General features: G+C 39.7%; 2 protein-coding genes across 5 annotated transcripts; one reads left to right on the top strand and one right to left on the bottom strand.

Annotated features, from left to right (window-relative positions):
- Positions 1–1,111: 1,111 nt before the first annotated feature.
- lmbr1l (limb development membrane protein 1-like) lies at positions 1,112–14,287 on the bottom strand. Of its 2 annotated transcripts, XM_020635122.3 has the most exons (17): positions 14,064–14,287; positions 8,918–9,002; positions 7,352–7,385; positions 6,871–7,010; positions 6,188–6,291; positions 5,944–6,067; positions 5,784–5,852; positions 5,629–5,693; positions 5,429–5,501; positions 5,237–5,323; positions 5,058–5,134; positions 4,891–4,968; positions 4,726–4,799; positions 4,479–4,569; positions 4,313–4,379; positions 3,349–3,510; positions 1,112–2,806 (listed from the first exon to the last, which is right to left on the bottom strand). In XM_020635122.3, exons 1-17 carry the CDS (start codon positions 14,124–14,126, stop codon positions 2,721–2,723), a joined length of 1,479 nt encoding a protein of 492 aa, XP_020490778.1. In that variant the 5' UTR covers positions 14,127–14,287; the 3' UTR covers positions 1,112–2,720. The 2 variants fall into 2 exon arrangements, with proteins under 2 accessions (XP_020490778.1, XP_065817037.1); XM_065960965.1 differs by lacking the exons at positions 6,871–7,010; positions 7,352–7,385; positions 8,918–9,002; positions 14,064–14,287 and adding an exon at positions 6,393–6,822.
- dnajc22 (DnaJ (Hsp40) homolog, subfamily C, member 22) lies at positions 13,525–17,887 on the top strand. 3 transcript variants are annotated; one of them, XM_029277592.2, is made up of 5 exons: positions 13,526–13,702; positions 15,294–15,455; positions 16,042–16,633; positions 16,725–17,017; positions 17,129–17,887. In XM_029277592.2, the coding sequence occupies exons 3-5, from the start codon at positions 16,102–16,104 to the stop codon at positions 17,303–17,305; spliced, it is 1,002 nt and encodes a 333-aa protein (XP_029133425.1). In that variant the 5' UTR covers positions 13,526–13,702; positions 15,294–15,455; positions 16,042–16,101; the 3' UTR covers positions 17,306–17,887. The 3 variants fall into 3 exon arrangements, with proteins under 3 accessions (XP_020490781.1, XP_029133425.1, XP_029133424.1); XM_029277591.2 differs by having other exon boundaries at positions 15,273–15,455; XM_020635125.3 differs by lacking the exon at positions 15,294–15,455 and having other exon boundaries at positions 13,525–13,702.
- The last annotated feature ends 144 nt before the right edge of the window (positions 17,888–18,031 follow it).

Here is an 18,031-nt window from a genome sequence, read left to right as displayed (position 1 = left end):
TGGGATTTTAACTTCAGGAACAAGACTGTTGATCACTGCAGTTTTTAATGACAAAAATGTGATCAGTCGTTGTGTTGAATGTTTGCACGCAACTCACAAATGATTTGTTTCTTGGAAAAAAAAAAAGAGGCTGTTTCGGCAGCGTTCTGTTAATCTCCTCCTCTGACAACAGCAGTGATTTAAATCATTAAAATAATATGAAAAGAATAATCAAATCTTCTTCCTGATAAGTCTGGTTTACTTTGTGGCTCATAAAGTTGTATGACTCTTATTTTCAGTTATTTTCATAAGCAGCTAAAAACTCCTCACAAGAGCTTTAAATGAAATTCTTAGATGTATTTTGGACCTCTGAATCATACCATTGATTTAACTTGTGGCAGCATCAGTCTGGGTTTGTTTAGACATTAATCACATTAAAGAAACTCCTCTTTCTTCCTACATTAATCTCCCTCACACACACCTTGTATATGGCTTGTTTTTTTTACTTCCTCAGAACATAGCCAGTCCCCAGATGTGCCACTAATGCCACAGCGACATTTCAGTTCTTTTCCTTTTAGTTTAAGGAAACGCAGTGGAAAACAAAACCCAAACTAAATAAGCTTAATTAAGACTTCCAACGAAACAAAACAAGAAATGCAAACAAAAATCAAGAGGGAGAAATTAATCAGAGCTGGGCTTTTCTTGAACTGACTTCAGAAAAATGAGACAAGGAAATGAATAGGCATGAAAAAAGGGATGGAAGAAAGGAGGTGGGTGGGTGTTGAGGACATGAAGGAGTAGAGTGGATGTTGCTTTTCCGCCTGATTTGTAGGGTTTTTATCTGGCGGTTGCATCGGATGGGGGGAAAGCGTGGGCCACTGCTGTAGTGGCGTCGGGGGCTGGACACCGTTGACAGACAGGCCAAAATATAGCTTTCTTCTGCTGCTGATTAAAGAAGTCCAACAAAAGGGTGGAGGGATGGAGAAGACAGACGCCCTGACCAGCCACACACACATCCACTACAGGCCACATCAGATGGTCACAATGTAGTCAGAGTTCATAAAATGCAACAGCATCAAAGAGGCGGGTTACAGTAAAAGTCACCTTGATGTGAACAAGTGAACCAGACTAGTTAAAAACACAAGACAACTTTTATTGCTCTCTGTTAATGATGATGATGGTTACAAACTCTGCTCAGAGCTTGTCAAAAGTAAACAATAAACACAATTTTCTAGCTTTGAAAACAATTCTTAAGATGTTTTTAACTCAACTGTATCACATTCTACATTTTTCAGACTTGACATGTGAAGTAGAGAAGCCAACATGCTTATAAATAATGGAACAAACTGTACATTATAAAAAAAGAGTTTTCTCACAAAACAAAAGAAAATTCCCAGAAAGTGAAATGGGTAAACCTCAGAGTGTTCCATGTATAATACATATAATGACTAACCAAAGAGGAACTAACAAGACTCAGAGAAAATGGTATGGGCCTTTAAAGACACTGCCCCCTGCTGGTCAAACCGACAGCTAATAACCTGCTGATACAGCAGCAAAGATAAACTGTGACACAGGATCACCAAAATGAGATACAGCTGACGAACACAATAGAACTTAAGTTATCAAAGCAATAAAACTGATATCAGAAAGGATTGTGTACATTGATTGTCACATTTGCTTATTGAAAACATCCTGGAACGACTCTAAACATTCATCTGATGTCAACATGAAGGACTGAGATCAAAAAACATGTCACAAATATCAACAGAAAGCATACAAAAAACAATTAATTGCTTTTGGTTAGGTTAAAAAGTGGAATGTTGTTTATAAAATATTGCACTTCCCAAAAAAAAAATTGTAATAAATTCACAGTTTGATTGGTCAAAGGCAGAAGTTCCTCTGATTGAGTGTCACATGACATTTAAAAGTCTTGCATAACACAACGTTTAAAGCTTTCCTTTTAGACTATTTTTGTTTCTCAAATGAGTCATCCTCACTCATTAGATGTACTGACATCTACAATAGTAAAAACCCTGTTCAATGATAAATCACAAGATAAAACGCTTTTTAACCCACTAATAAAAAGAGCTCCAGCAATGACAAGATTTCCTCACTCATATTCCCTGTGTAGCCTGCAGACAGAGCCACAGACATACAGGGTACTCCGAGTCCTAATTTCTCCTACAACCTCCTCTCATTAACTAACATAACACTGGTGCAGACTGGACCACATGGTAGTAAGATTCACAATCTTAAAATAGTTTTACAACCTAAGAGAGGAAAGCGTGGGGAAGAAAGGGAAAGCCGTCAACTAACCTGGAAGCAGGAAGAGGAAATGATGTCACAGTTACAATATAATATTTCAAAAGGACAGAACAACGGTTATCCACTTGATCCTCTTCATCATGATTCGAGGGGGGAATGCTCATTATTGTCCACTATGGCGGGACTGCCAAAATGACTTAGATCCCTTTTCCCTTCCAGTCCATAACTATGACTCAGCTAAATGCTTGTACCAGCAATTGTCCTTGCAGTCATCGAAAGTCACTCAATTTGACCCAAATATATTAGTCACAGCTTCAATTGGAGCCTCTGCTGGTCAGTGCAGACAGACTCATCGTTCCATGTCTCCTCACAGAAGGCCCAACCAATGCATCTACTGGCAAAGGGAATCCAATGGGTGCACATTTGAAGTGGCTCACTTTCTTAAGGTTAGAAAAGGCAGTGGTGAAGTGGAAATTTCACTGGATTTTAGACAGTCCACTGGCCAGGAGGAGTCTAAAGGGGACGGTGGAGCGTGACACAGTCAAAGGCAGTCTGTGGAGACCTGGAAAAAGGAAAAAAAGAAAGGAAAGACCATAACGTCACACACAATCAGAAGGTGGGTTCCAAACCTGAGAAGCTAAGAAAATAGTGTTTTTAGATGACATGAATGTCTATTAATCACAGAACAAAAGTGAGCTGGGAGGCAATGGGAAATTGCAGGAGGAGCTGCCATGGTGCAGAGATGCTATCTGTGCCGTGAGGAAGGGGATTGCGTGTACGTGCGTGTGTGTTGGTGTGTCCATGCTCTGAGCTCTTGTTTGTGTTGGGTGGAGAGGTAGAAGGCGTGTGGGCTGTGAGGGGTCTAGGGCGGTGTGCCTGAAGGTCCCCAAGGAGACCTGACTACTCTTGTCCCTTTACACTTTCCTGAAATAATTGTATTCTTTCTATCTGAGGAAGAGAGACCAGCCCACAGGGAAATGGGGCCAAAGGTGGGAAAACATACGACACTAATACCTAAGAGCTACAAGGTACAACACATGCCCACATACACAAATTCATTTATACAAAGTAGGTCAACTTGACTTAAAATGAAATAAGACTGACCAAAGGCACGGATGAGCTCTCTCTGTACGGCCCAGGTGACCGTCTTGATCAGGGAGGCTGAGGTGAGACCAGCAAACAGCATGTTGTACATGAAGACGATGTAGAAGTTCCCAAGCCAGTTGTAGCGTCCAAAGTCTCCCAGTAGATCAAAGCGTGTGATCCCTGACAGAAAGGAATGGATGCAGAAGAAAGTATTATACTGTTGAATGAACTACTGAACAGGGCCTCACATGCACCTCAAGTGACCATGGCACAAAGGTGCCATCTTGTGGTCTTTCCTAAAACTACAAGTAAAATGTTGATTCAGAAACTTCTGATACTACAAACAAGAAGCTGTGTTCTTATCACATCAGACTACATACCAACGACCAAATAACCACTTGTGAAAGTATATCACTATTCAGGTTATCTATTGGATTTAAATAAACATTAGACCATTTTCCAAGATTTACAAGTTTTTGTTTTCCTAATCTTTTTTTAAATGTAAAACCAACATCGACAGTTTCTTGAAATGCTTCTTAAACTGCAAATGTAAGTACTAGTAACTTCTTTTATAAATGCACTTTAATATGGGACAACATTGTACATCAACAGCACAACCAAATAAGTATAGAAAAATACACACAGTATCTACTAAACTAAAGGTTGCCCCTTTTACACTTTAAACGCAGGAAACATTTGAAGCTTGCTAAGAATAAGTTGGGGGTGTAAGGAAACATCAATATGGATCAGTGATCATGATCAGCAATCCTATATCATCGATACAAAGTGGCCACAGATTGAATAAAACCTACATCACAATGAGGCAGACTTTTTCACTTCAGCAAAAGTCCTACCATTTTTAAAGAAACAATGTTATATGGCATGGTGATGGAACTTGTGAATCCCTAGATTTCAAGTAATAATGACACTGGAGGAAAAGCTGTAGCCTTTTCTGTAATTGTAGTTAATGCTGCATCCTTACCAAGTGTGCGTGAAAAGACGGGCAATGCTGAGCTCAGGATGAGAAGTGAAACGCAGTTTGCAATCATCTGAAACCAACAGACATCAGAGGTCAAATATACCACGTATCATTGCTGGTTGTTTGCCACTGTGAGATTAGACACGACTGAAGGTGAGCTGTCAGGTACCTGTGTGAGGTTGGTGTCCTGTGCACGAGGCATTAGGCTAATGAAGAGAGGAGAACTATAGAAGCCCACCACAGACGAAACCATCAGGTAACTGAAATCTTTTTTTAAGGGAAATACTGGAGAGACATTTCAAATATGCAGAAATAGAGGGAACTATTTTTAATATGTGACTTTAACAGCATGACAAAAGGACATGACAGGTTAACTCTTAGTTGAAGGTGAATTTGATTTTTAAAAAAAAGGATACAAGATAAGGACTACTTGAACTGCAGCGCCCAGTGAGCCAAACATGGAGAAGGAGGCCATCCCCAGGTGAGGGTCCTACAACACATAGAAACAACAAATGTCAGTTTACACAGTCAAAAAAGTTGCTGTGTCAACACCCAGAATTTTCTTTTGGCAAAATGCTGACCTCCATCCCTCTGGGCATGGCCGTCTCATCCAGGAGCAACTCCAACACGTTGAAGCAGACCATTAACACACACATCACCTGAGGAAATAGAGTAATTATGAAGTGATGAAAACAATCGCCTGTGTTAATAAACCAGAGAGTTAGAGTATCAATAAATAAGCCTGTACCGTCAGTGCGAGGAGCATGAGCATGGCCAGCGGATAGCCCAAGTTTCTCTGCCATGGGGACGCTTTCCTACGCATCTCTGTCAGGGTTAAAAACAAACAGAGTTTACAGCTAAAAAACATGAGCATGTCATCATTGTTAGACAAGCAGAGCAGAGATCATCCTGCCAAGAAAATCTTACCAAGGGCGATGCGCTTGCTCTGGACTGCTTGGTACTCTCTCTTCATCGCTTCCAAATTGAGTTTAACCCAGCATGATGTACTGCTACCTTTATTCAGATAATAATACATTGTAGAAACAAAATGTCAAGCAATCAGCTTTAAAGTGAACTGTCAGAAATGGAAAAGGAGTGTTTTCACGGTGCTGCACTCACAGTTCAGTTTCCTAGAGAGGGCGTCTTCCTCAAATGTGGTGCAGTTCAAAGTTTCATCGACATCTTCCAACAGCTGGAGGGGAATAAGACACATCCGTTTAAAAAAATACAGTTCACAGCTACATGAAGATTGCCGATGTAAGGACAATTCTATATGAAGTTGGAAATATGAAGTTCAAGTCACTGGGTGCGTGACTTACCCGCGGTTTGACCAATAGGCTGCCAGTTACACTGAACATTCGGGACAAGCCAAAGGGAGTGCACACTGAGGACAGAAACACACAGATGGTGGTATGAAAGTTTAATTTGCTCAAGCCTTGAGCTGCTCATGTAATTGTAATTGAGATATACTTACACAAGAGCAGCAACACTCCAAACAGAGAGATGCCTGAGTATAGGTAGGGAAGGTAATACTCCCACAGGTCTGAGAAATCAGAGGAGAGTGTAAGCAGCTAAATTAAAACTGTTAAATCAGCTGTTCATTGAGGGATACACTTATTATGCATGTGACTCACCGTAGAGACTTTTCCTGGCTATGTTGTCATGGAGCAGGGCTGATGCAACCCACACAATGCCCAGCACGAGCAGAGCCAGCAGCAAGAGCAGCACCACTGCTTCATAAACTCGTGCCATGACCCCCTGCACAGACAAAAGAGATGTTCTATGACCTGATACATGCTGTCAACTTTAAGTCCTCATTTAAGGTTCGTAAGAGTCAGGATGCTTTATTTGTTCAGGAAGTGCCAAAACAAAATTTACCTTTCTGGACCCTGCAAACCCTTCAGACTCTGTGAAGAAGTATGCAAAGGGCATGAGGAAGACCAGGGACAGATTGGAGAAAAGGAAAACTAGGTTCCACAATCCTAAAAGAAAAAAATCAGAAAGATGTTGTAAATGTTAGTAATCAGTCTAAAACAAACACATTCCTAAGAATTAAAATTACAGTGAAGCATTTTGGTAGTACCCCATGTCAGCCACTGTGAGGTGTAGTCATACCCTGTGCTGTGAAGTAGCAGGACTAGACTGGCCATGAAATCACAATAAATTAAATTGTGCAACAACTTAAAATATATATAACATGTATAAAATATTAGATTGTAGCTACAGACAAGGTTTACTTTTGGCCTTCATAATTATTGATCCTTCAACTAAGAAATCAATTGGATGGAAACATTGAATAAATTCCTGTTATTCAATAAAGTTGGAGGGGAAAAGTGTGGTGGCAAACAGTTGGATCATTTCTAAAAAGACGACACAAGGTCACAGCTGCTGTATCTATAATAGTGATATGTTTGGACACAGGCCTGTAGTGTATTGATTTGGAGCTTGTTACCAGTGATCCTCATTAAATCTGAGCTAGTTACAGAGAGAATTCCGCTGGTTCTTTTGACGATCATCTACTGTTTGGTGTTGAGGACTAATACAAAAAAAAAAAAAAGTACCGTGGATAAGAGATCCATTGAGCCACTGCATGTAGTAGCTCTGTGGGAATGTGAGCAGCACCTCATTGGACAAAATGGAAATGGGGAGAAGGAGCACAGCACACACCGCGACTGACAGGGTGAACGTGCACAACCACAGCCTGGGAGAGAAAGAAAGATATCAGTGAATTCACAAGGAAGCTTGGGATTTTTGTGTTGTCTAACAGAACAGCCTTGATCAAAGGGTGGCCCAGGATAAAGCAATACAGTGCCAGCGTGTAGGGGCAAAGGGCGAAGTGACACTGGCATGACTTCATCACAACCAACAAGCAAAAAACTACACAGGCACAAACAAGACCAAGCAATAAATCTACAGCTGAATGGGTGCTACACAAGTCAGGTTGACTAAGATATCTACTCTGACCATTCCCACTGACACTAATCACAGTAAGTGAGGTAACACAGATTCCTGTGGGTCTGTCAATCATACGTTTTCACTTACGCAATTTTGTTGACCGTGGCATCCTCGATATCATCTGAAAGAGAGCAATAAATAGAAGTATGTTTACAGCTGTAATCAGACAGATTTACACTGTTTTTGAGGTCAATGGAGTAAGAAGGGTAAGTTACCACAGACTTAACCAACGTGTTATCTATAAAAACTTAACTGATCCAGTCTTAGACATAATTCCAAATGCAAACAGGCCAAGTGTTGAAATGTAAACATATCAAGTCTGTGCGGTCGTAAGAAAGGGGGTTTATGTTTACTGTATACACAGATAGTGTACATAGGTGAAGTCTGTAAAGAAGGCAGTCCATATGTCGAGGAAACAAGAGAAGGTTTCAATGGCCTCAGAGTATGGTGTTGGGGAAGGGGGGGTTGCAAGTTAGGAACATTTTGTTCAAGCAAGACCAAGACCCTAGTAAAATGACATGAGCTGAAAAAGAGTGGACTATTAGGAATATCTAGGGGACAATTCTACAAGTGTAACTCTGTTTATTATTAAGCAACATGCTATAGTTGGTGAGAACTAGACGGTATGAACTGCTGTGTGAAATGCAGTGCACTGAGCATGTCTTTGTTACTTCTTTCTGTGCAGATTCTGCCAAAGTCCTTATAATAATGATGAAAAAGCCTGGGAGTCAAAACCAGTTCTTCGCTCCTTAGAGTCAAAAACAACTCTGTCAAAATATTGCACAATCATCATTTAGCTACAGGGCACAACTGCTCTGCTGTTGTTGATGCACAGACGACAGCAGGCTAATGTAAAGCAGGTTTGAACTCCTTTAACAGAAATTAAAATAAACTAAACAACTGGGGGAAAAAAGCTGTCCTGCAGGTTCCAACCAGAGAGTGGAGATGGCTGGATAGCCGACATCTGGTTTGAATAATAAGTAATTGGATTTATTGTGTAATAGTTTGGCAAGTCAAACTGCATAACTGTAAACTTATTTAACTTACTTATATTGCATTGTCTTTAGTCTTAACAATTAAAAACACATTGAAAAATGAGTCCAATCTCAAGAGCTTTGAGATATCTGCATGTAAATGGAGGGGCTGGTTTTTAGTCACAAGTATACTTGTCTTGTAACAACATTCTTCACTTCCCCTCCACAGAGACACTGCTTGAGGAGGTGGTTACACGTTACATAACACGCCCTCTGCACCTCTGGACTCTGACAGCCGAGGTCCAGGGCCTCAGGTTGAAAATTGCAATCTTAGCACCATGTAAAAGCCTAGGCTACATTTACATGAATGCAAACACAGAAAATGCTTTTTCCCCCCATCTAAAAGCCTCTGTGTTTTGTGTTTTAAGAAATGTTTGCAATAAAAATTATTTAAAAAGAATAACGATGATAGTTAAGCAATAAATAAATATTGCATTTTTACAAACATGCACACACACGCAACACACACACACACACACACAATCTGTATGCTTGTCAACACCATTAATTCCCCTCCCGGCAGTTTTCCACAAGCCTGTGATGTTTCTCTCACTCTCACAGAGGAGTCTTTGTGTGCTGCATGTTGAAAATCCAGAAAGAGAATGGCTTTAAAACGCACCTGTGACGAACTCTGCAGCCTTCTTGAAGTGGGTCAGGATGATGTAGGCCACCATGTAAAGACATGTAAACAGGAGTACACAGATCTGCAAAAAGAGGAAGAAAGAACTTTTTTTTTTCAAAATCTTTTACACTTTGCATAGTTTGAGAACATGTTGTGTGTGAGTGGTTTTCTTTTACTCGCTTTAGGAGATAATTGCAAAAAAGAAACCTTCCAAACAGAGTCCAGCACTGCTGAGAAGCAGCACCTTATTTAGATTAGTTTAACTACAACACATTTGTTTTCAAAGAACATTCTGTTTCATGCAGAAAAAAACAGAAAGAAAATAATCAAAACAAGCCATGTACCGTAACAGATGCAAACAGCCAAGACCAGTCACCATTTTGCAAAGGCCAAGAGGGACAGATGGAGTCTAAAGATTATCAATGTATTCAACAAAGAGTGAAATGGGGGACAGTGAGGGAGGATTAAGGGTAGTAAAAGAAGGTTTGATACCAGTGACAGCCCCCATGCTGGGCGTAAAGATCATTATCTGAAATTATACTGAATCTGCCAACAGATATAGGCTAAACCTAAATTCACTCAGCAATCTGTTGTCTGGCAATGCTCTCAACATGCAACCCCGAAGACAGAAAATCATCTCTAAGATTAACTCTGGTTCTGTCCACTTCATTAAGTCTGCTAACACCGAGTTGATGCAAACAAATCAACAGACACATCCTACACAAATCTGAATGCTGAACTTGTGTTTCAAGAAGAAAAGCACAAAGCTTGACTTTGGGTGCATGGACTTCTCTCTTTCTCACAGCATGCTAGGCGCTATATAAGTGTATAAAATGAAATAAAGACAGACAAACTTGCCGGTGTATTGTCGCCGCAATTGAAGTTAAGACCATGTTTCATTCAAAAAATGTCTTTAATGGGTGGGCAAGTCACTCCCTCCACACTCACTAGAGAACCAATTTAAGTATTAGCTATCCAAGTACAAAGAATGACAGGAATTCACTTTTGTTTTAGAGATCTACATTCATGACTCTCAGTGTTTCAGACCTTCAGGGTCACCAAAGTAATCAACATGAATCCTCTGTGGGTGAAGACAGTCTGTGATACTTTGTGTGTGCATTTATTTAACAGTGGAGAGACGAAGTACACTAAGTGTAGGACTAATAGCAGCATGATTTATGTTGCCAGACCGCATACATAGACTGAAACTTTTTTCTGCATGGCAGCTCAGAGGAAGCCCAGAAGGGTGACAGGATGTAATATTTAGTTCCTGAGGTATCAACAGCAACAAAACAAAGAGCGAGAATGACAGAAATGTGATAACATACTTTAAGGTGCAAAACCAGCTTGATGTTCATGAGGGCATCATGAGTGCATTAGAATGGATATGAGTTGTTCCTTAGGCATCAGGTTTCCACAGATGATGATGATGATGGTATAATACAGAAACATATAGTTCAATGCATGAGGTTAAAACAAAGAAAGGTCCCATAACAAGAGACAACTAGGTCAAAACTCTCCAGTGTGCCTTTTTTTCTTTGATTCTATAACAAAAGGAACATTTAAATTGGATCACTCATATGGCACCATAACATAGGCAGAGGTATGAGCCTACCCCTCCTCCCACATGATCCCGAAACAAGATGTCGACCCACTTTAGATTTCAAATGAAAACTGATAGTGGAGGAAAAATCAGACAAAAACGCTACCATCTCATTTCTGCAAATCGTTGTTAAAAAAAGGGGACCATAAGAGGCTGGTTTTATCGTGCTGTATGTTTCAGTTTAACAGCTGCCAACTTCCTAAGCCCAATCGACAAAGGAAGGTTATTCACACATATCTTTGAGTCCTACTGTACATATACCCATTGAACATGGCTTTATTATTCCCTATATTGACGAATTTCATGTTCCCAGCAAACATTTTGTTTCAAACTAAATTTCAAACATAAAAGGTGGAGCTGTTGAAAAAGTCACATTTTTCTCTGTATACAAGTGAATGCTCGTTGGTCTCACACTGGCTGCCTCACATAACAATAATGGACTGTACAATTTATCAGCTCAGGCTGCAAAATTGTTCAATAATTCAGCCTAATTTTGTAAGAGCTAGTGAGGGTTAATCCAAGAAAAAGAGAACAATGAATCTGTATGTGGTGTGAAAAAAAGGATGGAGTGACAGATTAACACCCATATAGTCCACACATATGTGAACACGTGCTCATTGGCAAAGCTGAGAGCTGGCAGCACACGTAGCAGGCCACTGAGAAGAGGGTTTAAAGTATACTAGAATACAGAGAGACATCTTTGTGTTCAACAAGCCCAAGGGCCAAGAGTTCACTGAGTGTTTAAGAGTCACTGAGTTACCTAAACATCTTTGTGCCGATTCAAGCACAAAACAATGATCCTCTAATGTTTTCACATCTTGCCTAACCTTGCAGTTCCTGTACCATTTCAAAAGGAGCTGGAGGTTGGCACTGACAGTAAATCCCCCTCAAAATATCAAGTGGACTCCCTCTCTCTCAGTGTGGGTTATTTCAGGGGCACCTCGCCTCTTGTCCAACCAAACATATTCAGGCAAAGCATAACTGCCTTTGTTTACAAGTAAGAGGATAGATTAGGTAAAACTATTTAAGATGTTGTAGAACAGCCAGTAATAACTGAAAATGCTGCACGGGCAAGGACATCCTGAGCCGAGACTAGGCGGCCAGCTTCAGTACGTTCGTTTCAAGAGTTGTGATCATTTGAGTGGAATGTGAGAGCAAATATTTGATCGCTTAATCAAACGAGATTGAAGAGATGGTAGAGCTGAAGATGTGAGTCTTTATTCTTGTATTTATGTTTTTGAGAAAAGGAAAATGAATTACTTCATGGACAATGTGCTTTGGCCGTAATCCTCCATCAAAATCATTATATAACCTCTGCTTTAAAAAAATGACTTCCGAAAAGAGATTTGATCGAATGCTTGAATAAAATAATGATTAATGTTTCTCTGCTTTCTCCTACATAAAATGATTTCATGGAAACACACTTTTGAAGATCACTTCGCGTGTTAAGATATCTCAATACGTGCTAATGCTGGGTGTTCCATGTATCTATTATGAGCTATTTATTCTGCTGATCATTGATCCTTCTTAATTCCTCCAGGCACAGGGTGCGGGCTCTGGGTGTGTACTCAAGGCCTCACTGTTTATATCATCTCGTGTACACCCTGGTACTCTTGTTACAATCATGGCCACTAACAGCTTCTCAGTGATGAGCTGGTTGTTGTGTGCTAAACCATCTCTTTGAAGAACACTAAAGTCAATGTTTGAATGCATGGCTTACATGGTTGTTTCATTCAAACATATTTAGAATTGGAGCCTTTTTTTTCCTGTAACTCTGAAGCAGGAAAAGAAGAAAAGAGGAATTCATTTTAATACAAATATTCTCATATCCTAATAGCTTTCAATCCAAAAGACCTTGAGGCAGATTCTGGCTTTATAGGATGCTATGACATAACAAGAGCTAGATTAAAAACTAGCAATGATGGTTTGTGTTTGCAGCTTTAATGTTCCAAAAAACTTCTTTCATAAGAATAGTGGATAAATATGATGGACAACAAACAGACTGTATTGTCTTTATGTCTTTTACCTTTTATCTCCGTCATCTTTTTATGGTTTTAATCTGTTTCCTCTGATTGTTTTAGAACAAATATTCCTGTATTCAAAATAATCTGATAATAGCATGAATACATTAATGATCAGAGAGATGCAGGGGCCAGCTGACCAGCATGAGTGGGAGCACTGGCACTGATTAAAGACAGTAAATCTGAGACTTGTGGTCAGCCACTGGCTTAAGAAGGGGGGTGTTATCTCATGGGTTCAGGTCTGAAGGGGAAAGGAACCAGGATAACAGAAGTGCATCGGAATACATGTTTGATATTTTCTGGTGGATGTAACTAACCTAACCCTTCCTGTGATGCATGGAGTTGATGGATTCATTTAGTCAATAGCAACAACCGTCTATTTCAAAATATGACAACTTACCACAAAACAGATAGTTATGGAGCTCATTCAGTTCCAAAAGCATCACAAACACTTCATCCAATCAGATGATTTTACTTTGGATGTAGTCAGTGGTAAAGACTTTTCATTTTCAAAAAGAAAAGTTGACTAGTAGTCATAGCAGAAAAAAACCTTTCAGTTCTACAAATAACACATGTTTATTATCAAATATGGTTCAAGAGCCTTGAAACTGGAACACCAAGATATTAAAGGATATTTATTCCCATATGGTATAACTCAACCATAGGCTACATCTGTCTGCTAGCCTAATCTACAGTTACACAGTGTTGCACATCATCACTTATGTGGGCTTTAGTCGCTCTTATCTATGTACAGTTCAGCAGAACCAGGACAAATTGATAAGTCAACCACTGATTCTGAAGTGTGCAGCAAACATGTGTAGTCTAGTTTGGCATTGTCCCTTATGGTACATGGTATCACTATCAGCAATATCTCTACTAAGAGCACTGTCAAGGGTTAAAGGTCAAGATCTGTGTGTCTTGCTGTAACTGAACTGGTCTTCCTTTCAAGTCTGAAGTCCAACTGTGCTGTGGATGTTACACAAAAATAGATAATCACTCTGAAAGAACAGCACACAAAAAAAAAACAGAGTAACAGTGAAGTAGACCAAGAAGAAGAAGATCAGCTTGATTTAAAACCACAGCACACAGATAAAGACGTTTTTGGGAAGAGGCTCTGTGGTCGTGACTGAAGAGAAGAACAGTATTCGCAGATGCTGAGTAAGTAAGCTCCTTGATGTTTCTATGCATGATGACCAGCTGCATCCACATAGTAGCGTGTGCACAGAGGTTAAGACAGCAAGAAAAGATTAATTGAAACCGTTAAAAAACACAACTATAAGCCACGTTAAATAAAAGTTTAAGGTTAGCCTACTTATGTCCAATGCGACTTTTTTAGCAGTCTGAATTTGAGGGATGAACTTTCGACTCGAGAAAAAAAAAACAAATACAAATAGTAGTCCATACTAGTAAACCCAAGAGGGTTCCTTGTACTTATTAGACGGCTGACTGTATTGTTAGGGGCGACCCTTATATGCATATTAACCGACGGTCACAATAGTGCAGCGGTAGGCTTACTCACTATGGTCTCCCTGACACGGTTGTGGAAAAGTTGCTCTCTAACCGACACGTCCTCCGTTTCCATCCTCCAAAAACATAACCGTATCCTCAGGCTGAAAAGCGCTTGGAAAGAGTTAAAACATGTTAAAAAGTTTTTAAAACACGGGTCATTTTATAAGTAACGCCGTGAGTGAGCTGCTTGTCAGCCCGGCTGCATAGAAACGGCTGAGCTAGCCGGCTGCTATACACTCAGCTTTGATAAAACTCAAACAAGGAGGGGTCTCCAGGGGGCGGGGCTAAGTAAGAGGAAGGCTGCAGAGCCCGACAGGTAGCTGTCAATCGTCACTATAACTATTTGGCCGGCGTCATCGATCTACTTAGGTCATTCATGTACAAAGGTGTGTATACATATTCAACATACCAGGGAGGGTAATGTTATAAAGGGTAAAATGTTCATGACGTGTGTAAGTATTTCATTGTTTTGAGCTCTCATGTGTGCCTACATTATGATTTATCCATATACCGTTGAGAAGTGAATGGATATGTAAATCAGTAGGTAGTTTAAATTAGGAAGACACCTGGCCAAAAGTACTATACTATACTATGTATAATTCTGACTGAGGAACTTGTTTATTTTTTATTTTTCATTTCCATTTTATAGGCTACAACAGGCTATTTCTGAACTACATTTTAGATCCCCCCCCCACAAACTGTCTTCAAAATAGTCACATGTAACAGGCTTTTTAGGCTACCAGTGAGGCTACATTGCACGATTATATATTTGTTTTACAGTTACTCTGATAGCCATCATGTAAGATATCAAATGCTGCTATACACCCAATTGCATCAGTATTCCGTCATCATAAAATATAATAAGGCCATAATCCTTCAAGGGCAATTTGTCCACAATTAAAGTACTTTACTTTATATTCTCCAGGTTAACCTTTTTTTCATAATAACTAAGATGATGGCTTTAGAGAAGTAGCCTATAGGCTTATATTTTTAAAACAGATTTACTTCTAAATGAATAGCGCCTATAGATGGCACATACACTAAAAATAGCTTAACATTTGAAATATCTTTATGATGCTCTTTCCCCATTCTTCATGCTCTATTTCATTTCAAGTTTGTTTATGTTTACAATGCCATCTCCTTTCTCAGACAGATGAAGGTATTCAAGCACCATTATAATATCTATAATATAATATATATAACCTAATATCTGTTTAAGATGATTTTCTGGCTTCATCAGTTCACATGAGCAAGGGGACAACATGTTGATGCGCTTCATGAGTTGACGTTGCAGTATAATTTCATGATCCAAAGTCCAACTGTTGCGACAACATGCACCCACTGCAATACGGAAAGGATTGGAAAGGATTAATCGGTTATAAGGATTGAAATTATGTTCCCAGTAAGTAACATGTTTTTTTTTTAAATACAAAACCAAATCTAAGATGTATTTTAAAAGAAAGTATAGATTAAACGATTATTCTTTGGTTTTCTTAAGGATTGTTTTTTTATTTAGAAAAGTTGCCACCTCTGACATCTTAGTTTGTTATGTCTTTTATCTAAAAAAAATAATGACATGGAGTCTAACAGCCTACTATGTTTTGAATCACGCAATGACTCAAAATGACAATGTCAGTAAATGACAGATGAGATAAATCCCTCTTATATAATATATTACTTAACCGTCGGAGTGGATCACAGAGATTAAAACGCCCTGGCAAAGGTCCCAACAGCCCGCAGCTTCAACACGAATCACAACTACACTATCATAATCTAATAACACAGACAGCTAGATTGACTTGCATATACATTAGAAACATTCAGGTACCATATTTTTGTCAAGAGGATGGTGCTTGGCAAACCTGAGGAAGCTACAGGCCCTCACAAAAAAAAGACAGGAAAGTTATTTTCAGGGTTCCACAGATTTTTTATTTATTTTACACAAAGTTTTGTATTGAGTTTAGACTAAAATCTTCCTTTAATTTCAGGTATTCTTTAAGGATGACTTCTAAATACCTTCAAAAGGACTGATCCACACAGGCCAAAGGATGGCAAAAAGTGTAATGGTGGCCTACTTTTTGTGGGCAGTAGGTGGGCCTTTGGGCCTTCACCATTTATACTTAGGAAGAGACAGCCATGCTTTGTTGTGGATGCTAACCATTGGTGGATTTGGGTTTGGCTGGGTCAGAGAGGTTTTCCGTATTCCTGCATATGTTGGAGAGGTCAATCAAGATGCAGAGAAAGAAAGAAGAGTTCCATCAGTCGGCCCTGTCAGATTTGCTGGACAGGTGTGTGTTGGGATCTACTTCGGCATCGTGGCTGTGATCGGACTGAACTCCCTCAGGTTCTTCTACCTGATCGTTCTGCCTCTATGTGTGGGTGCAGGGGTGCACCTGGTGTCCAGTATTGGCCAGCAGACCTCTGATCTCCAAAAAACTTTGACTACTTGTCTCATAACCTCTCCAATATTCTATGGAAGCTCATTTTCACCTCTCCCTATAAGCCTGGCTGCCAGTGTGACTGCAGCAAAGCATCGCAGGTTCAAACCTCCACAAACACCTGGGTCAACACAGGAACTAGGTAAGATCACACTAATATGACAACAACACCTTGATAGTTCACTGGTCTGAATGACCATGCTCATGTAACAACATTTGTGTTTTTCATCCAGGTCCAAGGCTTTACAGGCTTGGTCTAGCCTGGCTGGCCTTCTCTGCTCCTCTGGGTTACTGTATTTTCCATAACACCACAGCCACTCTGTACTACCTGTCTGACTGTTTTGCAGCATTGCTAGACTTTTTCTGGTTTTTGCCTTGGCTCAGAAGTGTATTGGAGTACATACTTCTAATGCCATATCGGATATTGTGTGTTATTACTGGAGGGGGCTACTATGAAGAGGCCTGGAGGAAGGTACTGGACATACTGCTCAAGGAATACACTGAGAAGGAAAAAGAGGCACTTCAGGTAAGCGATCTCATAACTCCGGAAAGGAAACAAAAGGGATATTATATAGAACATCTCCAGGAAGTGAAGTCATAATTTCCAAATATTTTATGTGATGTGTTTGTGTTGCAGGTACTTTCACTGGAAGTAGAAGCCTCTCTTGAAGAGATAACCCGCAGCTACAGGGAGCAAGCAAAGAAATGGCATCCAGACCACAATCCAAGCAAGGATGCTGAGGCAATGTTTGTGAGGGTCCAGGAGGCTTATGAGGTCCTTCTTCAACACCACAGACCTCAACGATTCAAATAGTTTCCCTTCATTATTTACCGATTGTCCTGAATAGTTGCTCAACAGTGAGACTCTTGATTGCATTGTCTTCTCACTCATTATTTTTTGATAAAAATCTAAAAGCAGATCACGATCAGTGACTTGCATGTGTTTTAGACATTTTTTAGACATCCACAGTTTTTTTTTTGATTTGTTACTTGGCAGAGTTGGTGTCAAACAGAAGTTTGCCGCCACCTTGTGGTGTTATAGCTATATTAGCATCCTAAACAATTCCATCAAAACATTTTACTTATATTTAATTGTCTCCTTATATTCTATTAAAACGCTTAACCACCACTTCAAACACATATCATTTAACCGTACACTGGGAATGCTGCAGCGTTTAATTCTTGACATAGGCCTATGTCATAACAGTGTAATAATGGTAGCCTATAACGACACAAGCCAAAAAGAGGTTGCACTGTCATTTAGCATTTCTGGATGAGGAATAGACCATTGACATTTTCTAATTGATGTGGCACATCATTTGATTCAATGTAACCAGCTTCCTGGACAGCGGAATAGCCTGTAGGCTATTTTCAATAAAGTTATTCCTGCACAGTAGGCTATTCTATAACGTGTTCTTCTATTGGCTGTAAGAGTAAAATTTCATCACATTTCTACCACCTGTTCCCGCAGCTGACATGCATCGATGCATTCGACAATCACTGAATCTGGAGCTCTGTTGTACAATTATTCGGTCTGTAT

Source organism: Labrus bergylta, chromosome 12 (genome assembly GCF_963930695.1).
Source record: "Labrus bergylta chromosome 12, fLabBer1.1, whole genome shotgun sequence".
In the NCBI taxonomy this organism is placed as follows: domain Eukaryota; kingdom Metazoa; phylum Chordata; class Actinopteri; order Labriformes; family Labridae; genus Labrus; species Labrus bergylta.
Note: the sequence above shows the minus strand (reverse complement) of the source record. Positions and strands in the feature narration are given on the sequence as shown.